The 21,896-nt window shown below is 37.8% G+C and overlaps 4 protein-coding genes and 1 long non-coding RNA gene across 5 annotated transcripts in view; all 5 read right to left on the bottom strand.

The window, feature by feature from the left end:
* ccdc149a (coiled-coil domain containing 149a) overlaps positions 1-5,553 on the bottom strand; it is a 14,718-nt gene extending 9,165 nt beyond the window's left edge. Inside the window, exons 1-6 of the mRNA XM_035675631.1 lie at positions 5,248-5,553; positions 3,683-3,844; positions 3,477-3,515; positions 2,215-2,322; positions 1,969-2,085; positions 579-751 (exon numbers count right to left, since the gene is read on the bottom strand). Coding sequence (XP_035531524.1) covers positions 579-751; positions 1,969-2,085; positions 2,215-2,322; positions 3,477-3,515; positions 3,683-3,844; positions 5,248-5,298 — 650 coding nt within the window. The 5' untranslated portion in view covers positions 5,299-5,553. The remainder of the gene's footprint in view (positions 1-578; positions 752-1,968; positions 2,086-2,214; positions 2,323-3,476; positions 3,516-3,682; positions 3,845-5,247) is intronic.
* Positions 5,554-7,135: 1,582 nt separating this feature from the next.
* Positions 7,136-8,280, bottom strand: LOC118338299. Its single transcript, XR_004797233.1, has 4 exons — positions 8,056-8,280; positions 7,762-7,925; positions 7,456-7,679; positions 7,136-7,220 (listed from the first exon to the last, which is right to left on the bottom strand). It is a non-coding gene; the product is annotated as an uncharacterized LOC118338299 (long non-coding RNA).
* A 154-nt stretch (positions 8,281-8,434) lies between these two features.
* On the bottom strand, positions 8,435-11,402 carry LOC118338298. The gene is made up of 2 exons (XM_035675590.1): positions 11,290-11,402; positions 8,435-9,904 (listed from the first exon to the last, which is right to left on the bottom strand). Exon 2 carries the CDS (start codon positions 9,860-9,862, stop codon positions 8,441-8,443), a length of 1,422 nt encoding a protein of 473 aa, XP_035531483.1. The 5' UTR covers positions 9,863-9,904; positions 11,290-11,402; the 3' UTR covers positions 8,435-8,440.
* A 1,492-nt stretch (positions 11,403-12,894) lies between these two features.
* On the bottom strand, positions 12,895-16,516 carry LOC118338297 (serine/threonine-protein kinase/endoribonuclease IRE1-like). Its single transcript, XM_035675589.1, has 6 exons — positions 16,193-16,516; positions 15,892-16,058; positions 15,583-15,806; positions 14,406-14,535; positions 14,227-14,327; positions 12,895-13,519 (listed from the first exon to the last, which is right to left on the bottom strand). The coding sequence occupies exons 1-6, from the start codon at positions 16,479-16,481 to the stop codon at positions 13,378-13,380; spliced, it is 1,053 nt and encodes a 350-aa protein (XP_035531482.1). The 5' UTR covers positions 16,482-16,516; the 3' UTR covers positions 12,895-13,377.
* Positions 16,517-17,071: 555 nt separating this feature from the next.
* Positions 17,072-19,568, bottom strand: LOC118338437 (poly [ADP-ribose] polymerase tankyrase-2-like). Its single transcript, XM_035675736.1, has 2 exons — positions 19,438-19,568; positions 17,072-18,091 (listed from the first exon to the last, which is right to left on the bottom strand). Exon 2 carries the CDS (start codon positions 18,071-18,073, stop codon positions 17,072-17,074), a length of 1,002 nt encoding a protein of 333 aa, XP_035531629.1. The 5' UTR covers positions 18,074-18,091; positions 19,438-19,568.
* Between the last annotated feature and the right edge of the window lie 2,328 nt (positions 19,569-21,896).

Genomic DNA, 21,896 nt, shown 5'->3' with positions numbered 1-21,896 from the left:
TATATATATATATTTATATTCCCCTCTCTTACTTAACAATATCAAAAAGTACAGTAAATGTACACATGTGATGTTTTTGATGGTTACTGGTGAAGCAAAAGGTGCAACTAGTCCACAAAGGGTACCACATGGTATATATGTATACATAATGTATTTTGTTGTCCTAATATTTAGTATGAAATTTGAAGTGTAAAATGGCTCCACAAGACACTGACACATTGTTTGATTAATCAGAGCTCAGTGACATAAGAATGAGTAAACAGGACAAAGTAAAATGTCTTTGTAATTCTATAATATGGTTAAGTTTTTATTCTTATACTCAAAGATATTTTATTTTTTCCTGTATTCCCCCAGCAGAATGATTTTTCAACAAAGATTTGTTTACATCCCGTTTTAGCACGGAATGGGAGGAAAGGAGAGAAAGAGAGAACTTGAGAGAGAGCAGCTTGTAGAAAATACACAGCCTCTCCAGAAACTGGATTAGAGACTTAGAAAACTACAAGTGTATCTGGCTTTAAACAATGTGACCGTTAGAGGTAGCTCAGCGTACTAGGTATCTGCTTCTTTGCCACACTTACCTGTTCTCCATGCAGAGGGCATCCACATCAATAATGCGTGCCTCCCGGTTGCCCAAGACATGGTTGAGCTCCACGTTGAGCCGGTAGGCTTTCTCCCTGAACGCATTGCGCTCCGCCTTCACGTCCTGCAGTTCATCTGTCAGAGCTTTCATGTTGTGCTCCATCTCCTCCATCTAGACAAATTTAACGAGGCAAAATGTGTTTGTACGAGTAAAAGATATTTTCAAGCTTTGTTTACCAAAGCAGAGTTTGCTGAGAGTGCATACACGTTTTTTAGCAATGAGCGATGTAGGAGCCCGTCTACTGTTTTCAACTGAGTGAGTGGCTCCACCAGAGCAGACAGAAGTTAAGTGCCTTGTTCACAAACACTTTAATAGCAGGTGGAGGGGAAAGTACTGTTTCATCAAAATAATAAAATCCAGTACACCACCACTGCCTCAAAAAAAAAAAAAAAAAGAGTGAACCTGTAAGCTTCATAATGGCAGGTGATAGTAGTAGTGGGGTGAGAATATTTCCAGAAAGTGAGGCATGCCTCTAACTCCCAATGCAAAATGTGCATGAATTGTATTGGTAACTACTGAGGGCATTTTTCATTAGTTCCTTTTCAACCAAACAGTTCAAGGAACTATGGAGCAGCAGGAACTACACTCAGGAACCAAACCAAGAATTAAAAAATGTTTTTTGTGTTCCCACTGGATGTGAAGAACTGTAAAGAGAGGGCATATTAGTCCTATAACAGAATAAGAAAAAACAGGAAACAACAATATAGCACAGCCATTGTGTTGCTTTTTGTGGCATGACTGTTTGAATGGATGTAATGGCTTGATAGAAACCAGACAAGCAAAAGGTGGAAAGGGAGACTAAAATAGTCGACCGGCAGAGTTTTCATTATTGCTTTCAAACATAAAAAACAAAGAAACAAATAGCAAAGTATGTTTTGTTTCTTTTGAACTGCCTGCTAGCACTTTCAACTACCACTCCCCCTCTCTGTCTCACTCCTACTCTTCAGCTCATTCGCACTTGCACTTTCTTTCTCTCTCTCTCTCTCTCTCTCTCTCTCTCACTCTCTCCTTCTAAGTCTAGTCATGAATCTGACAGCATGACTTTGCTTTTAACATTAATTAACACTTCAAGAAATGTTTGCCTCTAGTTCGAATTGATACGAGGGCTGAGGACCTCAATTTTGTCCCTTGTCCCAATGGGTTCCTGGGCCCGTGGAAAAGTACCCGCAGTTAAATCAGGCTAATGAAAATACATAAAAGCCTTTCATCTTTGCCTCTGACAGGCAGAAAGCAAAACTGAACTGTCAATGTCTTGGATGCGCATGTGCGAATTTGTTTAGATGGTTCTCGATGATGCTTTTTTAGAGATAAAATGTAAATGTATCAACCTGTAGCCCCGCTCTCTCTAGCTGGTGAACTAGATCCTCCCGTTCATGGGCGGGGAAATGGCGTGCTCCCACCTCCTCATCCCCCAGCCTCTGTCGAGTAATGGTCATCCTCAGGAGCTGTAGAGGGAAAACATGTTCAATTCACTGCTTCTCTCAAGCACGTCTGCTCCTGCGCTAGATTGAGTGAGGGGTCGCATAAACTGTGTCTAAGTTCGTGTGTTTCGCTGCTACGGGTAGTAGCCTCACCTTGTTATCTCCCTGGGCCTCCGTAAGCCTCTGAGTCAGCTCCTTCAACTCCTCAGTGAGCTGTTTCGCTCGTTCTCTCGAGTCTCTCAACAGCTGAGCTAGATTCACCTGAGGAGAAGGTGGAGAAGAGGGGTGAATGAAGTGAAGGAGAAAGACACAGAAATCCTACAAGGCCTACAGTTGCAAGACAGCTGGTGACAGACCACTTGATCCATCATGGACAAGAGAGACAGATTAAATACATTCAATTAGGTTTACCACTTCTTTCTTCTCCAGCTAAAGAAAACATTCACACAGGAACAATTGTTAACATACAGAAATGACTGTGAAGCTGCTTTTATTAACAGCTTTTGAATCATCACATCAGACATGTTAAGCAAGAACACACGGCTGATTTCGTAGCTACATTACACTTGTAGCAGTCTCAACTCAATTATCAATTCATAAACACTCATCAACCAACATTACTATTTCAAAGATGTCTTGATATCAGCCAAATCATAGCCAAAACATAACTGTGATACTGAATGTGTGTGTGTGTATGTGAAATATTAACAAAACATAAACAAATATACAGTATTCTATAATATATATATTGGCAAATATATAAGCTACGAAGAATATGATTCTAAATAATCAATATCAGAACTAAACTCTCTCATTCACATTGTAAATCATATGCAGATTTTAATTGGCCAACTATGTTTGTCTACAACCAATTTTCAAGAATCACATTATTTACTGTATATAAAAAGCGATGTAATGTGCGTGTCAGCATTATCCTCACAAAACTGATGGTTGTTGTTCGTCCTCTAAAAAGCAGGACTCATTTTTCTAATGAAATTCAGCAGCCAAGTCTTCCATTGTGCTTGTCACAGCGTCCTTGAAAGCACCACAAGGCACAGTCCTGTAGGACTCCCAACAAGAAACACCCGTCCTCACATTTATCCTAACCATAATTATGTGCTGAAGGGGACATGTCTGCAAGCTGCAGATAGACAACCTGAACAAACTTATTCAGTGTCACTAAGTGAGCATGTGATCTGTATTTGTTTGGTATTATGAGGTTGTTTGCCCACTGAGATCCTGTATTTGATGTGAACACAGGTCCCAGAGGTTATCCTCACCTTTTTAAATCAACATAACAAAGGGAGAGAGCAAGTTGATTGAACCACACCATTACATTTACACTGCAACATAAAGAAGGCAAATACTTGCATACTGAGCAGTAACGAGGTCCTGTAAAATCAACAACAACTTACTTGGTTGCGTTTTTCTGGTGGCAAAGAGGGGTCACCATCCTAAAACAGAAAAGAGTTACAATACAATTATTATATTACATTATGCATACTGTTAAACATTGAATTGACTGACTGATCGGGGGCTAGTAAACAAATAAGCTGTACAGACAAGACAACAATGTGCACATGGACAAATAGACATCACCTTGAAGGTTTGAACCACTCACAATGAGTTCTCTGTACTTTTTCTTGAGTGCCTGGTGGAGCTCTCTCAGCTGGTTGGCCATCAGCTTGTACTGGTCTCTTTCCTGCTGACAGGTATCCAGCTCCTTGGACAGAATGAGCAGGGCCTCTTTCTTACTCTCCAGCTTGCGCTTACACACCAGGAACTACAACAAACGGCGCACAGAAAGACAGAACAGAGAGCAGCAACATGAGAGACGCTAACAGATAGATGAGAGGCATTATTTCAGATACAGTTAATTGTCACCCTAGCTCTATGTGTCAATTCCAGGACCACAGGAGTATGTATACAACATCCATCTATTGTAACAGTTCATGTGTTGTCCGACTTGTTCTTGGCTTTTATAACTCCCTACAGGTCCTATCTTAGGATGGAAATTACCAAATTACTTAGCTGTAACTGACCAGCTGCCTGCAGGTGGAAAAACACACAGTGGGGTGTTTAAAGTGTAGATAAGACACAGCAGAAGGAATAAACCTTGATAGCTGTCAGACCAGCTATAACCAAATGAAACGGCAGCTGCTGCCATGGAGCTGAATGTGTAGTAAAGACTGTAGTATGGTTTCAAGTTCAACCAACCAATCCCTTATGTAGAGTTGTAATGATAAATGAATCTGACAGTTATATCCCCACTTGTTGTTAAACTATTTGATTAACAAAATAAAGCCCAATTATAACTGCTTTTGTATTTGATCATTGCAGCATAACTCTTATGTGCTGTAGTAGAGTCAAGTGCCTTCATTCAAATTTCATAAAGAACATTTGGATTATCACTAGCTATCAGATTATCAACCAGTATTGTCCTCCACCTACAGGTTGGAAGTTCCCCTTTAAATCACATAGCTACGTAAACAGTCCCTAAAGCTGCAAGAATATCTTTATTATTATTTAGTATTCTTTATACTTTTATTTGGATTAAAATGTGATTCTGATGAATTATCCCTATATGTGTGTGTGGTGGCTCACTGCAGGCAAAAGCTATTGATTGGAATAATTTAATTACTATAAGGTGTCACTGTTGAGTTTCCATGTGGTGTTTTTGTGTTGTTTTTTAATTATTTGATTTTTTTGTGAACACATTTCTGCTGTAATAGTGCTAATAACGTTAATAGGCTTACACTGCCTTTGCACCTCCAAAATATATGTCATATCTGTTTCATATGTCTACATAGGTCGAGTGTTACTCAGTAAGTTTAAATGAATGCATTCTAGCAATGTTAACAAGTCCATGCACCCCCACAGGTGGGCTCTAACGTTCAGCACCATACTGTACGTGTTCAAGAGGTGGGCAGGAGTGTTATCGTTACTGCATTTCCAACCCAGAGGCTCGGAGACGGATGCTGTCGGCCTGACAGAATAGCACGCTAACGTACCCCTATTTAGCCTATCGAGCCAAAGACGAGAAAGTAGAGTTTTCTATGTGATTTTAGACAGCTCCTCTGTCTATTAAGCCGACAGACCGAAGCTCGTTCCATATGGACGAGGGAGCTCCCGCAAAAATCAGTCCGTGTCTGCAACAGCTGGTCACGGTCTTCGCCGCTCTCTTACCTCGCTGACCAGCCCCTGCCAGTCAGTCTCGCTCCTCCTGGAAGACTGCATTATCCGAAATATTTTTGACAATATGTCAGGATACAGGCTCCCTCGCTCTGCCTCCGTCCGAGCTGCCTCTCCTCCGTTTGTTTGTCTTGCAGCGTCACTTCTTTTGGCTCAGCTGTCAAGTCGCGCGGAATGACAGCAGAAAGAAAAAGAGACGGTACTTCCGGTACAACGTTGGAAATAAAATGATCGTTCAAGAAAATGTGTTTTGAGTGATAAGTCTCATTTATATTTAAAACAATTCAAATATGAAACAGTGGGAATCACATATTATTCAGAAGTAAAAGACTGGAGCACCTCTGAAAAGGAATTAGGAATGACAAAACGGGAATTGAACATAGTTGTTTTTATTCCTTCGCAATAAAAGCACACACACATATGATTTGGATATATAAGGGTGGGGCACATACAGTAATGAGTTTATTCAAGAAATTAGTTAAGTTAATGCTCTCAGTATGAATAATCATATGACCATAACATCTGGCAAAAACAAAAAGATCCCAGTGTCTTAAATAAATCTCACATTACATTGTGAGCTTGACAAAGTAATTAAATATACCTGAGAGAGGAGACTGATACTGACCCATTACCCAAATAGAAACATATCAAATCAGATTTTACACATTTATTTTTTATACCCAACAGACAAACTGATATTATATTATATTACATAATGAGTTGATGGATTTTAAGACTTATGAGTTTGTTAGTTGGTATTTTTTTGACAGACAAAAACACCCTCACAACTTATGTACATTAATTACAGCAAACCATGCCCTTTATCAAATGTATTTGAAGGCCTCTGACTTCACCCTTTTGTCATTAACAGTGCGTATACCCTGCACTACTCCACTGTGTCTAAGCAAAGACACCGCTTAGTTCGAAAGACTGCAGCGACAAGCCTGGTGTTAATTTGCAGTTGGCTGAGTAGAAATTAGTTTAGATTCCTGAACTGGGACGCTGAGGTTCTCCTTCTTTGTGGGTGGCTTTACAACTCGGGAAAACAATGTTCCAAACATTTCCTTCAGAGGTGACTTTGAATTCCACCCTTTGCTGCTGGCAAAAGTATAAACACATCCAAAGAGATCGGGAAACATCAACATCAGATCAACTTCGGCCGCATCCTCAGGACTGCAAACAGATAAAAAATAAAACTGTTACAAAGACAAAAAACAGAAGAGGAGCAGAAAGCACAAACACTGATGTGGTCATGACGATAGGTGTGATGTAGGTCAATGTTACATGAGGGATTAAACTCAGACTAAGAAATCAGTAAAACACTTTTAATAAATGCAATCATTAAACATTCTTCCAAAATACTGTGTTCCAAAGACAAGTACAAATCTTCTGAATATCCTTTCTGACTTTCTTTCCTTCACCCTAAAACAATGAAGGTAAATTCAATTTTGTTTGTGCAGCTCAGGGGAGTAAAAAGTTAAAAATTAAAAACTCATTATCAACATCACTTTCCAGAGCTTCCTAGCTCCACTGTGAACACTTTTCATTACTTTCACCAAAAGAACAATGAGAGAAATAGTGAGAAAACATAATGTTGAGGTTTACTTCATTCCTTTATCATTTTTAACACAGCTGAACTTACTAGTGCTCATGGAGGTTTCGTATGAAGCGCAGTAATCCCAGTATGTCTTCAGGGTAGGGCTTCTTCTTGCCATCCATTTTCTTCACCAACTCTGATGGAAACTGTAATACCAAACATTAGTTGTGATTATATTATATTGATAAAGCGAAATTAAGGAATACAAACTAGTGGGGTTTGGAATAAACTTCAATAAAGCATAAAATGATCATGTTGCAGGCACCTTATTTTTCCACTGTTTGACAGCGAAGACAATAATTGCGGTTCAGGATTTCGGCAGTTTTCCACGTCCTTTATGTTTCCAACTCTTCTCAAGTATTCAACTCTCCTGGGAATTAAAATATCCATTTTGGGTGCGTGTTTGAGAAAAAACATACACAATTTAAACATTTTTTTCATATAATCAGGCTAAAGATGGTGACCATGTTAAACATTAAACCTGCTTAGTATAAGCATGTTAGCCATGTCATTGTGAGCATGTTAGCCTGCAGATGTTACCATTTAGATGAACGAAACACAAGTTGAATTAATCCAATAATTGTCCATGATAAAAGTGATTCTACCTTTCAGTGGTCCAGAAGAAGGGATGACTCAAGCATTCTTCCACTTTAGGTCTGTTCTTTGGTTCTGCATCGATCATCCACTCGATGAGATCCTTTGCCACCACATCTGGAACATGGTCCAAACTGTACTTCCCTTTGTGAATGTTGTACTCACATTCATAGGGTTTGTCGCCAAAAGGATGGTGTCCTCCAGAGAGGATATAATAACTGAGCATCCCTGCCACCTTAAATGTTAGCACAGCAGATTAATTACTGAACGATATTTCACTTAATCATCAAGAAAATGTGTGTAACAGCAAAACTAACCTGTATGTCAGTGCTCCACTTGTATGGTGTTTTAACTTTTACGTCTAATGTCTCCTTGGCCATCCAACATTTAGTTCCTGCACTGCCTGTGTGCAAAGTTGTTTGTCCTATGGGTAACCGTCTACTTATACCAAAATCAGCTAATCTTACCCTCCCGATAACATCTGCAGGACAAATGGTGTACTGATTAAGTAAACAAAATCATATATTGAACAGAATAAATTTAAATATTTTGTATACTTTGAATTTCAGATCATGAATTCCATAATTTCAGGATATTTTAACTTGTCTTACCGATCAAAACATTCTGTGGTTTGAGATCTCGGTGGAGAATTGGAGGATTTTGACAATGAAGCACCCTTAAACTCTTGAGAATCTGTTTGACAAGTTTCTTTATCAGTAGACCACCATCTTTATTTCTGATGTATTCTTCCAGGGTGTATTCAGAAAGTTGAAGACCGAGATATCCAAAGTTATCATCTTCTGCAAAGTCAACATATCGTATAATAGATGGATGATCAAGCTCTGGAAGCTGCGTCAGAAACCTTCCTCATTCTTCAGGTCTGATAGTTGCATTTAGACATCTCTTCATAGCAACCTCAGTGCCATCATCTCTTAGACCAGAAATACCTCAGTACCATCACTTCCTTTGTGCAATCGGAATGTGCATTCACATAAATCATGCTCCAATTCTGGTTACTTTACTGTCATCAGTGCTCAGAAGCTTCTCTATTTTTCTCTCCCACCTCTTGCTGATCTGTAGCCATTTGTGTGTTTTTGGTGTTGTGTTGAAGTGGAATGGCTTAACATTTGAAGTTGACTCCACAATAGGAGCTGATGTTAGATCAGTTGTAGCAGTTAAAACTTCATCATCATTTGGGTCTTCTTGCTTCTGTGACTTTTCCTTCTTTGTCTTGGATCCAGGTAAGGCTGTACAGTACTCACATTCCAAGTTTGGTGAAGTGAGATTTTTCAGTCGTCTGAGCACTTCTTTCAGATCTTTTAGCATCTTCATATCTGCAGATGTCACTATGTCCTCAGGAACTGAAGTCAACCCCCCTGATGGAAAAATATTGTCTATGCTGTGTGTGATGTGTTGGTCCTCTACCATAGGAGCAACTATTTTGCATAACTTCTGAAAGTTGGGATCCCAGCCGTCTGTGTCTTTTGATTTCTGTGTTATCACATACAGTGTTTGTACAACAGCTTCCAATATATCATGTTTCTCTTCTGAGCAAAGCCGGTCCAGTAGTTGGGGGATTACAGCTAGAGCTTGCTCATTTGATATGTCTTCCATTGTACAGATAACTGCATGTAAACTATCAATGGCCTTCTTTACATGTATCGCAGGGATGTTTGGAAGGCGACTGACTGCGTCTGCAATGTAGGTGTTCATATTTTCAGTGTTTTTCAGCCATTTGATACTTCCTACTCTGTATTTTTCACTACCTGGCCCATTAACATTGAAGAGCACTTCAATCATGGTCAGATGGGTCTGAGGATGCTCCTGCAGCATGTGACTGTCAAACGTTTTGAACACTTTGTCAGATGGCTCCCCTCGCACAGCAATTTCCATATCCAGGAAATGTCTGATTTTGGAGCATAATTTATCTCCTTTTGAAGCAAGATTATGAATCATCTGAGAGATTTTTTTATTGTGAGTGATATGTTCAGGATCGTTGACTTGAAAAATTGTTACCAGTGCTCCAGCAGAGATGAGCTCTTTCATGACATCGTCCCTGTCGTTGATGGCAGCCGTCTGCAGTGGTGTGAATGGCTGTACACCACATCCATTTGGATTAGCTTTTGCTTTAAGCAGTTTTGTCACAAAAGCAAGTGGTGCTTTGGATAGTGAGACATAATGCAAAGGAGTCAAGCCATTTTTTGACACCTTGTTTGGGTCTGCACCCTCTTGCAGTAGGACAGTACACATTTCCTCATGGCGATTTATAACAGCAGCAGTCAGTAGGTTTATGTAGTCATTCCACTTTCCATAGGGATAAACTTCATGAATGTTGCTGCAATTTAGTAATTTCTTGATTTCATGGCAGTCGTTATTTATACATTGCACTATAGGGCAATCTGTTTCTTTTTCTTCCATTTGTATCTGTGTAGTGATAATTATTTCTTTGCTTCAGAGTATCTGTGGCAAGACAAAATCAATAGGTTAAACATTTAATGCCATAGAAAACTTCAGACTATTACAAAGCAGTTCTGTCTGTATGGCCACAGTTTGGTCTTAAGTGAACATATTTAATTTAGTCCAAATACATTAAACTAGTATTTGGTAAGTTTATTATGTTAATGAAGATTGGAAGGTGATGGTGGTGGCTGATATATTGGCCATGCCAATATATTTCCAATGTCCGTATATGTAAGTGTCTTTATGAATTTAATCTGATGGAGGTTCAAGGACTGAAATTAGACTGAAACTCAATGAAGTGAGTGCAAGTAATTACCTGTGTGCTGGCTTTTTACAGTCTAAACAGACACTTTCTGGTGTGCAAGAACTTGTTTTAATGAATAAAAAATATATCACACAGTTTGCACACTTGAGAGCACTGATATATTTTATAACAGTAAAATGTCCTGTTCAGTGTACTTTTCTGTTAAAGCCAAATTTAAGGGATCCTTGTCAAAATGGTTTATGTTAAGTGTTTATGGTAAAAACTAATATTTTATACATTATATAATAAAATAATATTATATATATATTTTTTTAAACCTCTAAAAACCAATATTGGTATCAGAATTAAAAATGCAGTATTGTTCTAATATCAATTTGTATTTCATTTGCATAACCTAATGTGAAGGACCTTGTGTTGGCTCTCTATTAAGAAATTGAGCTCAGGCCACTCCTATTCACATCCATCGACCCTCTCTCAACTTACAAATACATGTATTTTGGTTTGTGGATCTCAGAACACACCAATACAGATAACATGTTAATAACACTATCACTTAACTTTCAGTTTCAGTGTCCGTTAAGTAACAGTTACAAAAAATTAAATGAGAGCCCAAGCATCATCAACATAATTGCTACGGTATCAGACCAATCCTGCCAGGCTCACGTCTCACGAGATCATAAATCTGTGATGTAATGTTTATGCATTTACTGTTGAAGACAATTGCATTTGCATTTATTCCACCAGTTTCCCAAGCTAACCGTTGCTAGATTTCACTTGTGACGTTATAGGCATAGCACTAGTGAATATTTCCTATTTCCTGCAGCAAAAGGGAACAAAGTTACACAGCCCTGTGTGAACTTCCTGGTTGTACAGCTGCCAGGGTTGCTGGTTTTTAAAAGCGTAGTGATTCAAACATTTGCAATAATCGAAATACTTACACACACTACAGTTTGTATCCAGAGACTCTTAAAACTCTCTTCATTTTGGATGTATGTGGGTGAATGTTTGACTACATCTTGCCCAGTGAAGTTTGTCATCCAGGCTAGCAACTAAGGTGCAACTTTCTTAAGTTTAGAGATCTACCTTGACTTAGACTAGAAGGAAAGTAAAAGAAACTTACAATTTTGAAGTATGGTGGTCGTCTTTGTTGAGTTATCTTTCCAAACTTATCTCTTCATTCAATATCTTTGTTGGTGTCGATAAAGCAAGTTCAGAGCTAAGTGTTTTTTCCCCCTCTTTTTGCTCCTCCCACTGCATGTTCAGACTGGATGTTGTTAGATGCTAGCAATGCACAATAAAATATCAAATAACACCATCATCTAATGTAGGGTACAGTTACTGTGTCAAAAAGGTTACAAACTGCATATTGTCATATTGATAAAAAATGTATGGATGTTCAGTGAAAACCATGTCTGTGTATTTAGAGTGTTTGGTGGGTGTGGGGTTAAATGTAATATAAAAATATATGGAGACATGTTTTGTCAACAGATTAGGGAAGAGAAACACCAAACATTCTACCTTTACCTAATATCTCTACACCAGCATATGGGCAGTGCCCATTGTTTAACAAAAACATTGTATTTGTACAACCTAATTCCTGATCCCGTCTAATAAATAGCACAGAAAATTGTGGTTTGGAATTTCAGAGGAAATTAAAGCTGAGAACGGGCCCTCACAGTCCACATTCTGTGTGCAGATGTGTTCAGGGCAGGACTCTTATCAGACATTGGACAAAGCATTGAAGTTATAACAACTTCCTGTTTCGTGGCAAAATGTACATTTTCGGTGATACACCACAGACACGCCCTTTTTAGCGAAAACCCAAGATTTTGATAACTTTTGACTGCAATGGTCTTTACATTATACTGACCAAATGCCAAAAATGGCTGTTAAATCTAAAATGGGAGACTTCCTTTTGGGACATGTAAATTTTCTCTGCTGCCAAATTTTGTGCTGCTTTCATAACTTTTTGTACGTCTCAAAAAATGCGATTCATTTTGGTTATGAAAAATAATAATTCCCTTAGATACAATGGAAGTGGTCACTGCTGTAGTACACAGAATTACAAATTCTCATGGTGATCTATAGTAGAAAAGATCAGTGCCTGAAATAATGTCAGTTGATGACATTGATGAATGAGGTCTCCTCCATAACATGTTATCCCTACTTCAGTCAAACTTTGTATAATTCTGCTGTGGCATGATGCTTAACAGCGAGATGTGACATGCTTACCATCTGTTATGCCTGTGTGTTGAGGGGTAAAAGAGCATAATAAATGTTAAAAGACTGTTCTACCATAAATTGTTACACTGCACACTATGTAGCTAAGTCCTAATTTATGTACACCGTAAAACTAGATATGGTCATTTAACTAATTTAACAAAATAATGTGGAAACTGATTACATCAAAACATTTAAGTAAAACAAACTCAAAAACATTCTTGATCAAGTAGCTTCAGTAAGTTTAAGTGACACTGACAACAAGATACCTAGTAAAAAGTACTTAATGAAGAATGTTTCTGTAACTAAGTTAGTGTCACTTAAGATTACTCATAAAAGCTGCTTAATCAAGAATCTTCTTGAACTTAAAACATTTTGTTTGTTTCTTTTCGATGTAATCCATTTTAACAACTTAACTTTTGTTAAAATAACTTAGCATTACAGTGTAACTTCAATTTATAATCTATACAAAAAACATAACAAGAACAATTTTAACATTTAATAACCAAGATTTGATTGATATTTATTTATAAGACAAGAATCTATTTCTAAAAACAGGTTTACATACATTTTACAATTAAAATAAATATGTCAAGTCATCTTAATAGGTTAAACATCACAAAATTATATTTGAGGATTTTGTGATTTTTTTCTAAATTACTCATCTATTTCAGCGTCTTAAACATGCAAACAATAAGAAATACAGATGTAATGTAATAAGAAAGGGAATTTGTGTCAGGAATGAAGGAAGACACTAAGACATTACTGCACTCTGTGACTTCTCTCCTCTAGTTGCTTTACAATTGTATACACTTTCTCAACTGCCACTCACTCAATTGCTCCTTTATTTTTGAAATGGTTGTACCTCTGAATGAAATGAAAAGCCATTAAGACATGTATAGTAATAGAACAAAGAAGCTAAAAGGGTTCCAAACAATGACCTATGTTTTAAAAGTCAACTTCACTTAAGAGAGGCTCATGGACAACATCACAAAGCTTGTGGTGGTCTTTTAAACATTTCCTTCAACGGGGTTTCTAAATTCCATCCTTGGGTCTTGGCAAACTTGTAAACACATCCAAAGAGAGCAGGAAATATCTTCATCACATCAACGCGGGCAGCATCCTTGGCACTGCGAGCAAAAAAAGAAAGTATTCAAAAAAATGTTTGACAGTCATCTAGTTTGTGAATGACACCCATGACCACATGACTACAATGTGTGCTTTTGTACAGTAAATGTAATCAATGATGCATTCAATATAGATTTTTGTTTGTCATGCATTATCTACTGCTAAACCATTTGATAACAAAATGACTGGCAGTCGAATGAACAGGTATCTAATTATTGGTAATCACGTTTGGCTTCAATGGGGGTAAAAAAAATAACTAAACTTTATTTAGAGGATTGTCAAAGATGAGGTCAGTATCAGAGATAACTTGCTCAGTTTCTAGTAGCTACCTCTATTGGCTGATTATGAAATATATTTTGAATCTGAGCAAACTCAATCTGCTAATAAAGATTTAGGTGCATTGAAAGATCTCGAACAAGCAAGTAAAATTTTGTTTCGTTTCATGAATATTAAGCATCTTGGTGAATGTAAACTGCAGCAACAACATAGTGATAAAAATCACTGTTTTTATCTTTACATAAAAGGTTGGCCATTTGAGAAATAGTGTCCATCCACTTGCATCCGCACACACAACACTACAGCACATAACATGTGTCTTTTAAAGAGACTGAACCACACAACTATCAAAAAACAAAATGAAAGTGTATAATTATTGTTACTATTATTAGTGACAAGGCCCTGCACAACTTTTAATTTTATTTTCACTCACTAGTGCTCATGGAGGTTGCGTATGAAGCGCAGTAATCCCAGTGTGTTCTCAGGGTAGGCTTTTTTATTGCCATCCATCTTCTGGACCAACTCTGTTGGAAACTGCAACACCAAAAGTAATTAGTCATAAAGTGGAATTTAGGTATACAGAAGTTATTGTTATATTGCAGTTGCTGTCACCTTATTTTTCCACTGTTTGAAGGATCCATCCCCAGCACATTTTTCCAATGAACAGATCAGCTCCTGCTCAGCATTTCGACACTTTGCCACCTCCTCCCTGTTGCCAATCTTTCTCAAGTATTCAGCTTGCCTGAAAAAAAGGTACAGATACTAAGACACTGACCATTCGCTAGACCCCTCTGTCAAATCATAGCTTAGTAACCATAACTATGCACGACAGCCCTGGTGTGCTTTGGACTTTTCCAAATGCCAAAGTAGCTTACATGATTAAACATGTATGCTGCATGTGAATGCTCTATAAAGGGTCCTTAGTGCTAGCGGCCTGAGTGAAGCTAGAACTTTCAGGTCTGTTCCAGGATTAAGAAAATCTCATTCAAAAGCTCACTGACATATGTAACGCAAAGTTCGACAAAGCAAATAATTAAAAATATAACCTTGGAACATACCATACTCAACAGTATGTTGTGGGGTTCATTCCATATGTCTCGACGCAAATTAGTCATCATTGTTTATTTAATATATGCTTTTTTAGAAACCTTTACCAAAAAACATTCTCCATAGGCACTAGACCTTTCTTGGCTAAACATTACGATTTGACAAAAGAGGTGCATCTATGGGCAATTTTTGTGGTCACTATTAAGACTACATGATATCAGCCCAATAAGCCTGACCTGACAGATATAGGTCGTGTCTGGACTGAAAATGGGCATCGGGTGAGACAATTGATTGTTGTCCCATGTAGCTTACCATAGTGGACTTCCCATGTCCCATGAAGGTGGTCCCTAGCACTTCCTTTCCTGTGACATCATGCACGTGTTGAAAGTTGGCATGTGGTCTGTCATGTCTCTCTGCCAAGTCACGGCAAAAATGTATGACTCCTTTATAATCGTCTAATCTGACACAGTGACAGACATCGTAACGGACAAAAAAAATGTGTTGTCTGAACCTGGCATCAGTTCAGATATGAACACATTTCATATTGTTTGAAAAGCATGAATGTTTGTTGCAGATTGTGTGCCATTTCAATTACAGGTAGACATATTTTACTCTAGACCAATATCGTAGACCAACCAGACAACTGACAATGCCACCCCAAAAGCTGATATGAAAATAAGTATATCAGCTGACAGGGATTTTAATTTCTAAATTAATCAATCAATCAGGGTTACTTCCTCACTTTTCAGTGGTCCAGAAGAAGGGATGACTTAAGCATTCTTCCACTTTAGGTCTGTTCTTTGGTTCTGCATCGATCATCCACTCGATGAGATCCTTTGCCACCACATCTGGAACATGGTCCAAACTGTAATTCCCTTTGTGAATGTGGTACTCACATTCAAAGGGTTTGTCGCCAAAAGGATGGTGTCCTCCAGAGAGGATATAATAACTGAGCATCCCTGCCACCTTAAAAATGAACAGAACATTTTTGCAATTAAGGAAGTATTTTTCACCAAGTCATCAGTTAACTTGTTGTAGCAGTAGAACTGACCTGTACATCAGTGTTTGGCTTGTATGGTATGTCAGCTTCTTCTTCTGCCAATGTCTCCTTGGCCATCCAGCATTTTGTTCCTGCCTTGCCTGTGCGATAGGTTGTTTGTCCCCTGGGTAACCGTCTACTTATACCAAAATCAGCTAATCTTGCCCTCCCATTAACATCTGCAGGACAAATGGTGTACTGATTAAGTAAACAAAATCATATATTGAACAGAATAAATTCAAATATTTTTGTATACTTTGAATTTCAGATTCAGATGCATTCCATAATTTCAGGATATTTTAACTTGTCTTACCGATCAAAACATTCTGTGGTTTGAGATCTCGGTGGAGAATTGGAGGATTTTGACAATGAAGCACCCTTAAACTGTCGAGAACCTGTTTGACAAGTTTCTTTATCAGTAGACCACCATCTTTATTTCTGATGTATTCTTCTAGGGTGTATTCACAAAGTTGAAGACCGAGGTATCCAAAGTTATCATCTTCTGCAAAGTCAACATATCGTACAATGGATGGATGATCAAGCTCTGGAAGTCGTAGAAACCCTTCCTCATTCTTCAGCTCCTGATAGTTGCATTTAGACATTCTCTTAATACAACCTCAGTGCCATCAAAGATCTCTCAGCCACCCAGAAATAACCTCAGTAACCCATCACTTCCCTTTTGGCAATGCGGAATTGTGCATCATTCAACATAAATCATGGCTCCCAATTCTGGTTACTTTACTTTCATCAGTGCTCAGAAGTTTATCTAACTTTTCTAATTTTTCTCTCCACCTCTTGCTGATCTGTAGCCATTTGTGTATTTTTGGTGTTGTGTTGTTGTGGAATGGCTTAACATTTGAAGTTGTCTCCACAATAGGAGCTGGTGTTGGATCAGTTGCAATAGTGAAAACTTTTGTGTCTTCTAGCTTTTCTGACTTTTCCTTCTTTTTCTTGGATCCAGGTAAGGCTGTACTGTCATCACATTCCGACTTCGGTGAGCTGAAATGATTTTTCAGTCGTCTGAGGACAACTTTCAGCTTGTCATTCATTTTCATATCTGCAGATGTCAATATGTCCTCAGGCACTGAACTTATCCCCACTGATGTAAAGGTGTCAACCGCATGGTTATTTGAAAGTAAGTTTGCTAGTACGCCGTATGTGAAGACCCTAATGTCAGAAGAGTGTCGGTCCTTTACAAAAGGAGCAACTGTTTTGCACAACTTCTCAACCAAATCGGGATCCCAGCCGTCTGTGTCTTTNNTACAACAGCTTCCCATATATCAGGCCTTACCTCTGAGCAAAGCCAGTCCAGTAGTTGGGGGGTTATAGCTAGAGCTTGCTCATTTGGTATGTCTTCTATTGTGCAGATAACTGCATGTAAACTATCAATGGCCTTCTTTACATGTATTGCAGGGATGTTTGGAAGGCGACTGACTGCTCCTGCAATGTAGGTGTTCACATTTTCAGTGTTCTTCAGCCATTTAATACTTCTCCTGCGAAATTTGTCTGCATCTGGCCCAGTTACATTAAAAAGTGTTTCAATTATGGTCAAATAGTTCTGAGGATGCTCCTGCAGCATGTGAAGATCAAAGGTCTTGAACACTTCTTCAGATGGTTTCCCTTGTAGAGCAAGTTCCATATCCAGGAAATATTTGACTTTGGAGCATAATTCATCTCCTTTCAATGCAAGGTTATGAATCATCAAAGATATTTTTTTATTGTGAATCATATGTTCAGTATCAGTGATTGGTAACAATGTTACCAGTGCACCAGCAGAGATGAGCTCTTTCATGACATCGTCCCTGTCATGGATGGCAGCAGTTTGAAGAGGTGTGAACCGCTGTAGTCCAACAGCATTCCATCCATCTGGATTAGCTTTTGCTTCAAGCAGTTTAACCACAAAGAAAAGTGGTGCGTTGGATAGTGAGACATAATGCAAAGGTGTTAAGTCATTTTGGGAAGCACTGTTTTGATCTGCACCCTGGTGCAAAAGGTAAATAAAAATATTCCAGTTGTTATATAAAACAGCCGCAATGAGTGGGGTAATATTGTCATTCCACTCTTTGCATGGGTAAAGTCCATTAATGTTTTTGTTATTTAGTAATTTTATGAGTGTCTCGAAGTTGTTGTCAACTATACACTTTATGAGAGGATGTGTTTCTCTTGGTAGAGCTGTCACTCTGGAGATATTCATTTCTTTGCTTCAGGGTATCTGTAAAAAAGATAAAATTATGATATTACTGTTACAACATTTGGTGGAATTTCAAAAATCCCATCCAGACACATATTAAGTCATATATCTATGTATGATGGTTTTTTTTCCACACAAAAAAAAGTATAATTTCCACATTATATATAATTTCCTTCTACCTCAATAAAGATCCAGAATCTTTGAATATGTAAATGTTGTTAATTTCTAAATTTTTCCTGCTGGACACAAGCTGTCTACTACTTCACTATAAAGTAAATTTTCAGTGTATATGCACTGCTGGCACTCACACATCACACTAAAAGTAGAGTTACGTACTGGACCGGGACTGACTTCTAACTATTGGTGATAAACACAGATTTCCAATGAGCCAACGCCTGGGATGGAGGTAAATAAATAATAGCCAAATGGGTGCTCTTTCTGTGAGTGCGAGAGCAAGAGTGAGACTTCACCATTTTACCGCACAGAAGTCCATAATTGCAACAATTGTATCAAATAGACTGCAACACTCCGAAACTACCCTATGATATTGCAGCAAAGATTCAATGGGCTGAAACATGTCAACTGAGACCCATCACTCAAAGGGAGAAGCATTTCTACGTTTTTTTTGGTATCATATAAAAGTTTTTTAAACTTTTTTACGTATTGCTGGTAATGTATTAGCACCTACAGATGTATGATTTGACTTCTTTAATGGGACCGCAAGCTTAAACCAAATTCCATTTACCATAAAGTGGGTACAGACGGTGGAGAATTCAAACCAGAGGACAACTCAATAAGAAACGATCTACGTGACTACACATAGTAAATAGAGGGTTAATTTATTACCAAGGCTGTGATCCCCCAACCCCTCAGATAAGTGCCAGCATGTACAGGAATGCTAAATTATTTATACAGCTTGAAAACTCTCCTTTATTTACTGTTTTTGCTGGGAAAGTCACAACAGGTTGAGTAGTAATTCAGTTTGGACACAAATACATTCGAGTGAACACTCGAGTTGCTGATGTTAATGATTTCATGTTTTTAGATGCGTCTTGTTAATGCAAACTGGGTGCCACACCTTGCCCTGACTGACTGCTAAGCCGTTTGACTTCCTCATTCGAGTCGGCAACCAAAATTCAGCTTAGAATGTGAACAGCTGTTAACTGTCTACAAATCATTTTTGAATGGAGTAGGTACAAGGATGAAATATTGTGTTTGTAAGTAAACATTCATTATGACATAATAACCACAAAAATGGCTCATGAATAAAAGTAAGTCCACATGAGTGTGCTTCTCTTAAGTGAGCACACTTTTGTTTTATTATTTTACAATATAATCTTATGAGAATTGTAGGAAAATCAACTTACAGTGTTGAAGAAGGGTTTCCACTGTAGCATGAATTATAACTATCAAAACTCACCATGCTGTGATTGTTCTGTATTTCTGCCTGTCATTCTGATACTATTTCTCTCCTGCCACTTCTGTCACTTGCTCCTCCTACAGTTAGTTAGTACTAGACAAGACTCAAAAGACAGATTGGGATTGGGTTTTCACAATGAATGGGAGGACATGCTCATTTCACTTTCATTGATTTAGTTTGGTTTCTCTGAATATTCTGTCTGTTCTAACTGTCCAGCCATAGTCTAAATCTGAGTTGATAACAATATTGATGAGCTCATTTGAGTGTCTTCGGTTATTACTGTCCTCTCACAGCCTTAAACATAAAGAGCAAAAAAGAGAGTATCAGGTTACATACAGGCTGGCCTACCTTACTGATGTTTTTTTTTTTAACCTTTATTTATTCAGGAAAGGTTCACTGAGAGGATGTCTCTCTTTTGCAGAAACTCTAATCACATTCACACTGTTACACATGACTACCTGCAAGCTATCCAGTACAACCACAACCTGATCTGCTGGACACCGAGCCAGTCACAAACTTGCATCTCTAACCTTTAGGCTACAACATTTAATCTATATTTTCATTCATAGTTAATATTCTCCTTATTGAAGCCAGAACTTAACACCAGTCAAAGACAAGGTAAGTCACAAAGCCAAAAAACTTCAACATTAGATAAGATAGGTAGGCGTGTTTATTAAGGAAGCCAAGAAAGATTTTAAGTAGGGTTTGTACATTAACAAGACAGAGGTTTGCATATCCATTTGCTCATTATTAGCACCCCTCCCCCACACAAACGCACACACACATACACTTCGGAAACCAAAGCTACGCCCTTTCCTGTACTTGACAGATGACACACAGAAATGCTGTTGACAGGAAGTAAACTTGAAGCCTGCTCAGTTGCCAGGGCATTAGCTGTTTTATACTGGAGCATGTAGATCTGCACCTGCAGATGATAATAAATAAAGTACTATTGTGTGCATTATGATGGTTAAGTATAGATGGGGTTTGCTTTCACAAGGGGAAAGGTGAGGAATGTTGTTAAGCTTTTGGAGGTTAGCCAACTCAATGAAACATCAGTGAAGGAAAGGGAGGCGGTGTTATCTTAAAGGTGCAGGAAGTGATTCTGGAGGGTCTCATTCTTAGGTCAGTTGGGATTAGATGACCTGAGAATGAACAATCAACGGTTTTACAGACCTGCAATTGGCCAAAGTCTCCTGTCACAGCCTGCAACTTCATTGGATGAACACATATTATATAACTACATTATATGTAATTAATATAGACACGATGATACTGTATAAAATAGTATTGTGTGTATTATGTTGGTAAAGACTAGGGGTTGATTTCAAAAGGGGAAGCTGAAAAATATTGTTGATCCTTCAGTCAATGTAACATCGGTGAGAGAAGGTGTTATCTTAATAACTTATTTTAATACACAACTGACTAAATTTACAGTATATTTTGAGTAATATTCAGTATGCTTAAAACATAATTATATAAAAGAATCTTCATGTTGTAAAGCTTGCATATTCAATTATGCTTTTTTAATTTGCAATACCATTCACTTAATGAGTAGAAACACTTCTAGACTTCTGAGTTTATTAGGTTCATTAAAAAGAATTTGGCAAACACCCTTTTTTTGAATGTCAGGCTCTTGCAAGCTGCAGTAAAAAAAAACAAATGTTTCAGTAAGTGCAAAGATTAGTTCAGACTGTTTGTAGTTTGTAAGTCAACATTCAGTATAGTCCCTATCAATCTGAGAACAGAAAACAGGCATTTTAAAAGATGTTTGTTCGTCATTTTGAGGACAGACCCGACAAAGTATGAATTCAAAGGATTCAACTTTAAGCTGTGAAATGTCGACAAAATAAAGTAAGGTACAAGAATAAAATATATTGCATTTGTAAGTAAAAAATCATCAAATAATGAAAGACTGGCAGTATTTCCCCCTGTTGTGCACACCATCAAGCATGCAACGCCAGTCTGTATTAATGTGCGTTATGTGCGTCATAGCAGATTCAATTGTAGCGTTGTTCCTCAGTTTGTGTAAGACTAAGGCGCATATATGTGATTTATGTGTTTATGCCCCTAACAAAATGTTGTTTTTCAATACAAAGTAAAACAGAAATAATTAAATTTCACATAATTTTGGACCATTAGTATTACTATATGCATATATTATGAAAAACATAATTTCCTCATATTTGAATGGTCATATCTCATGTCCTTGAGTGGACTAATTTTACTGTATAGTGAAAAAAATAAATGTAAAGTTGGCTCAATTTTCATTATAAATATAATTTCCTTATATATGAATGATCATATTTCCTGTTCTTTAGTAGGTTAGATAAAACTTGCAATGTAATCTTATTATGGATGACCCCCATTGTACTTATGGGAGGTGTGGTTCTTTTTTACTGTACA

This window comes from Morone saxatilis, unplaced genomic scaffold (assembly GCF_004916995.1).
Source record: "Morone saxatilis isolate NCDOM2014 unplaced genomic scaffold, NCSU_SB_2.0 Contig4, whole genome shotgun sequence".
In the NCBI taxonomy this organism is placed as follows: Eukaryota; Metazoa; Chordata; class Actinopteri; family Moronidae; genus Morone; species Morone saxatilis.
Note: the sequence above shows the minus strand (reverse complement) of the source record. Positions and strands in the feature narration are given on the sequence as shown.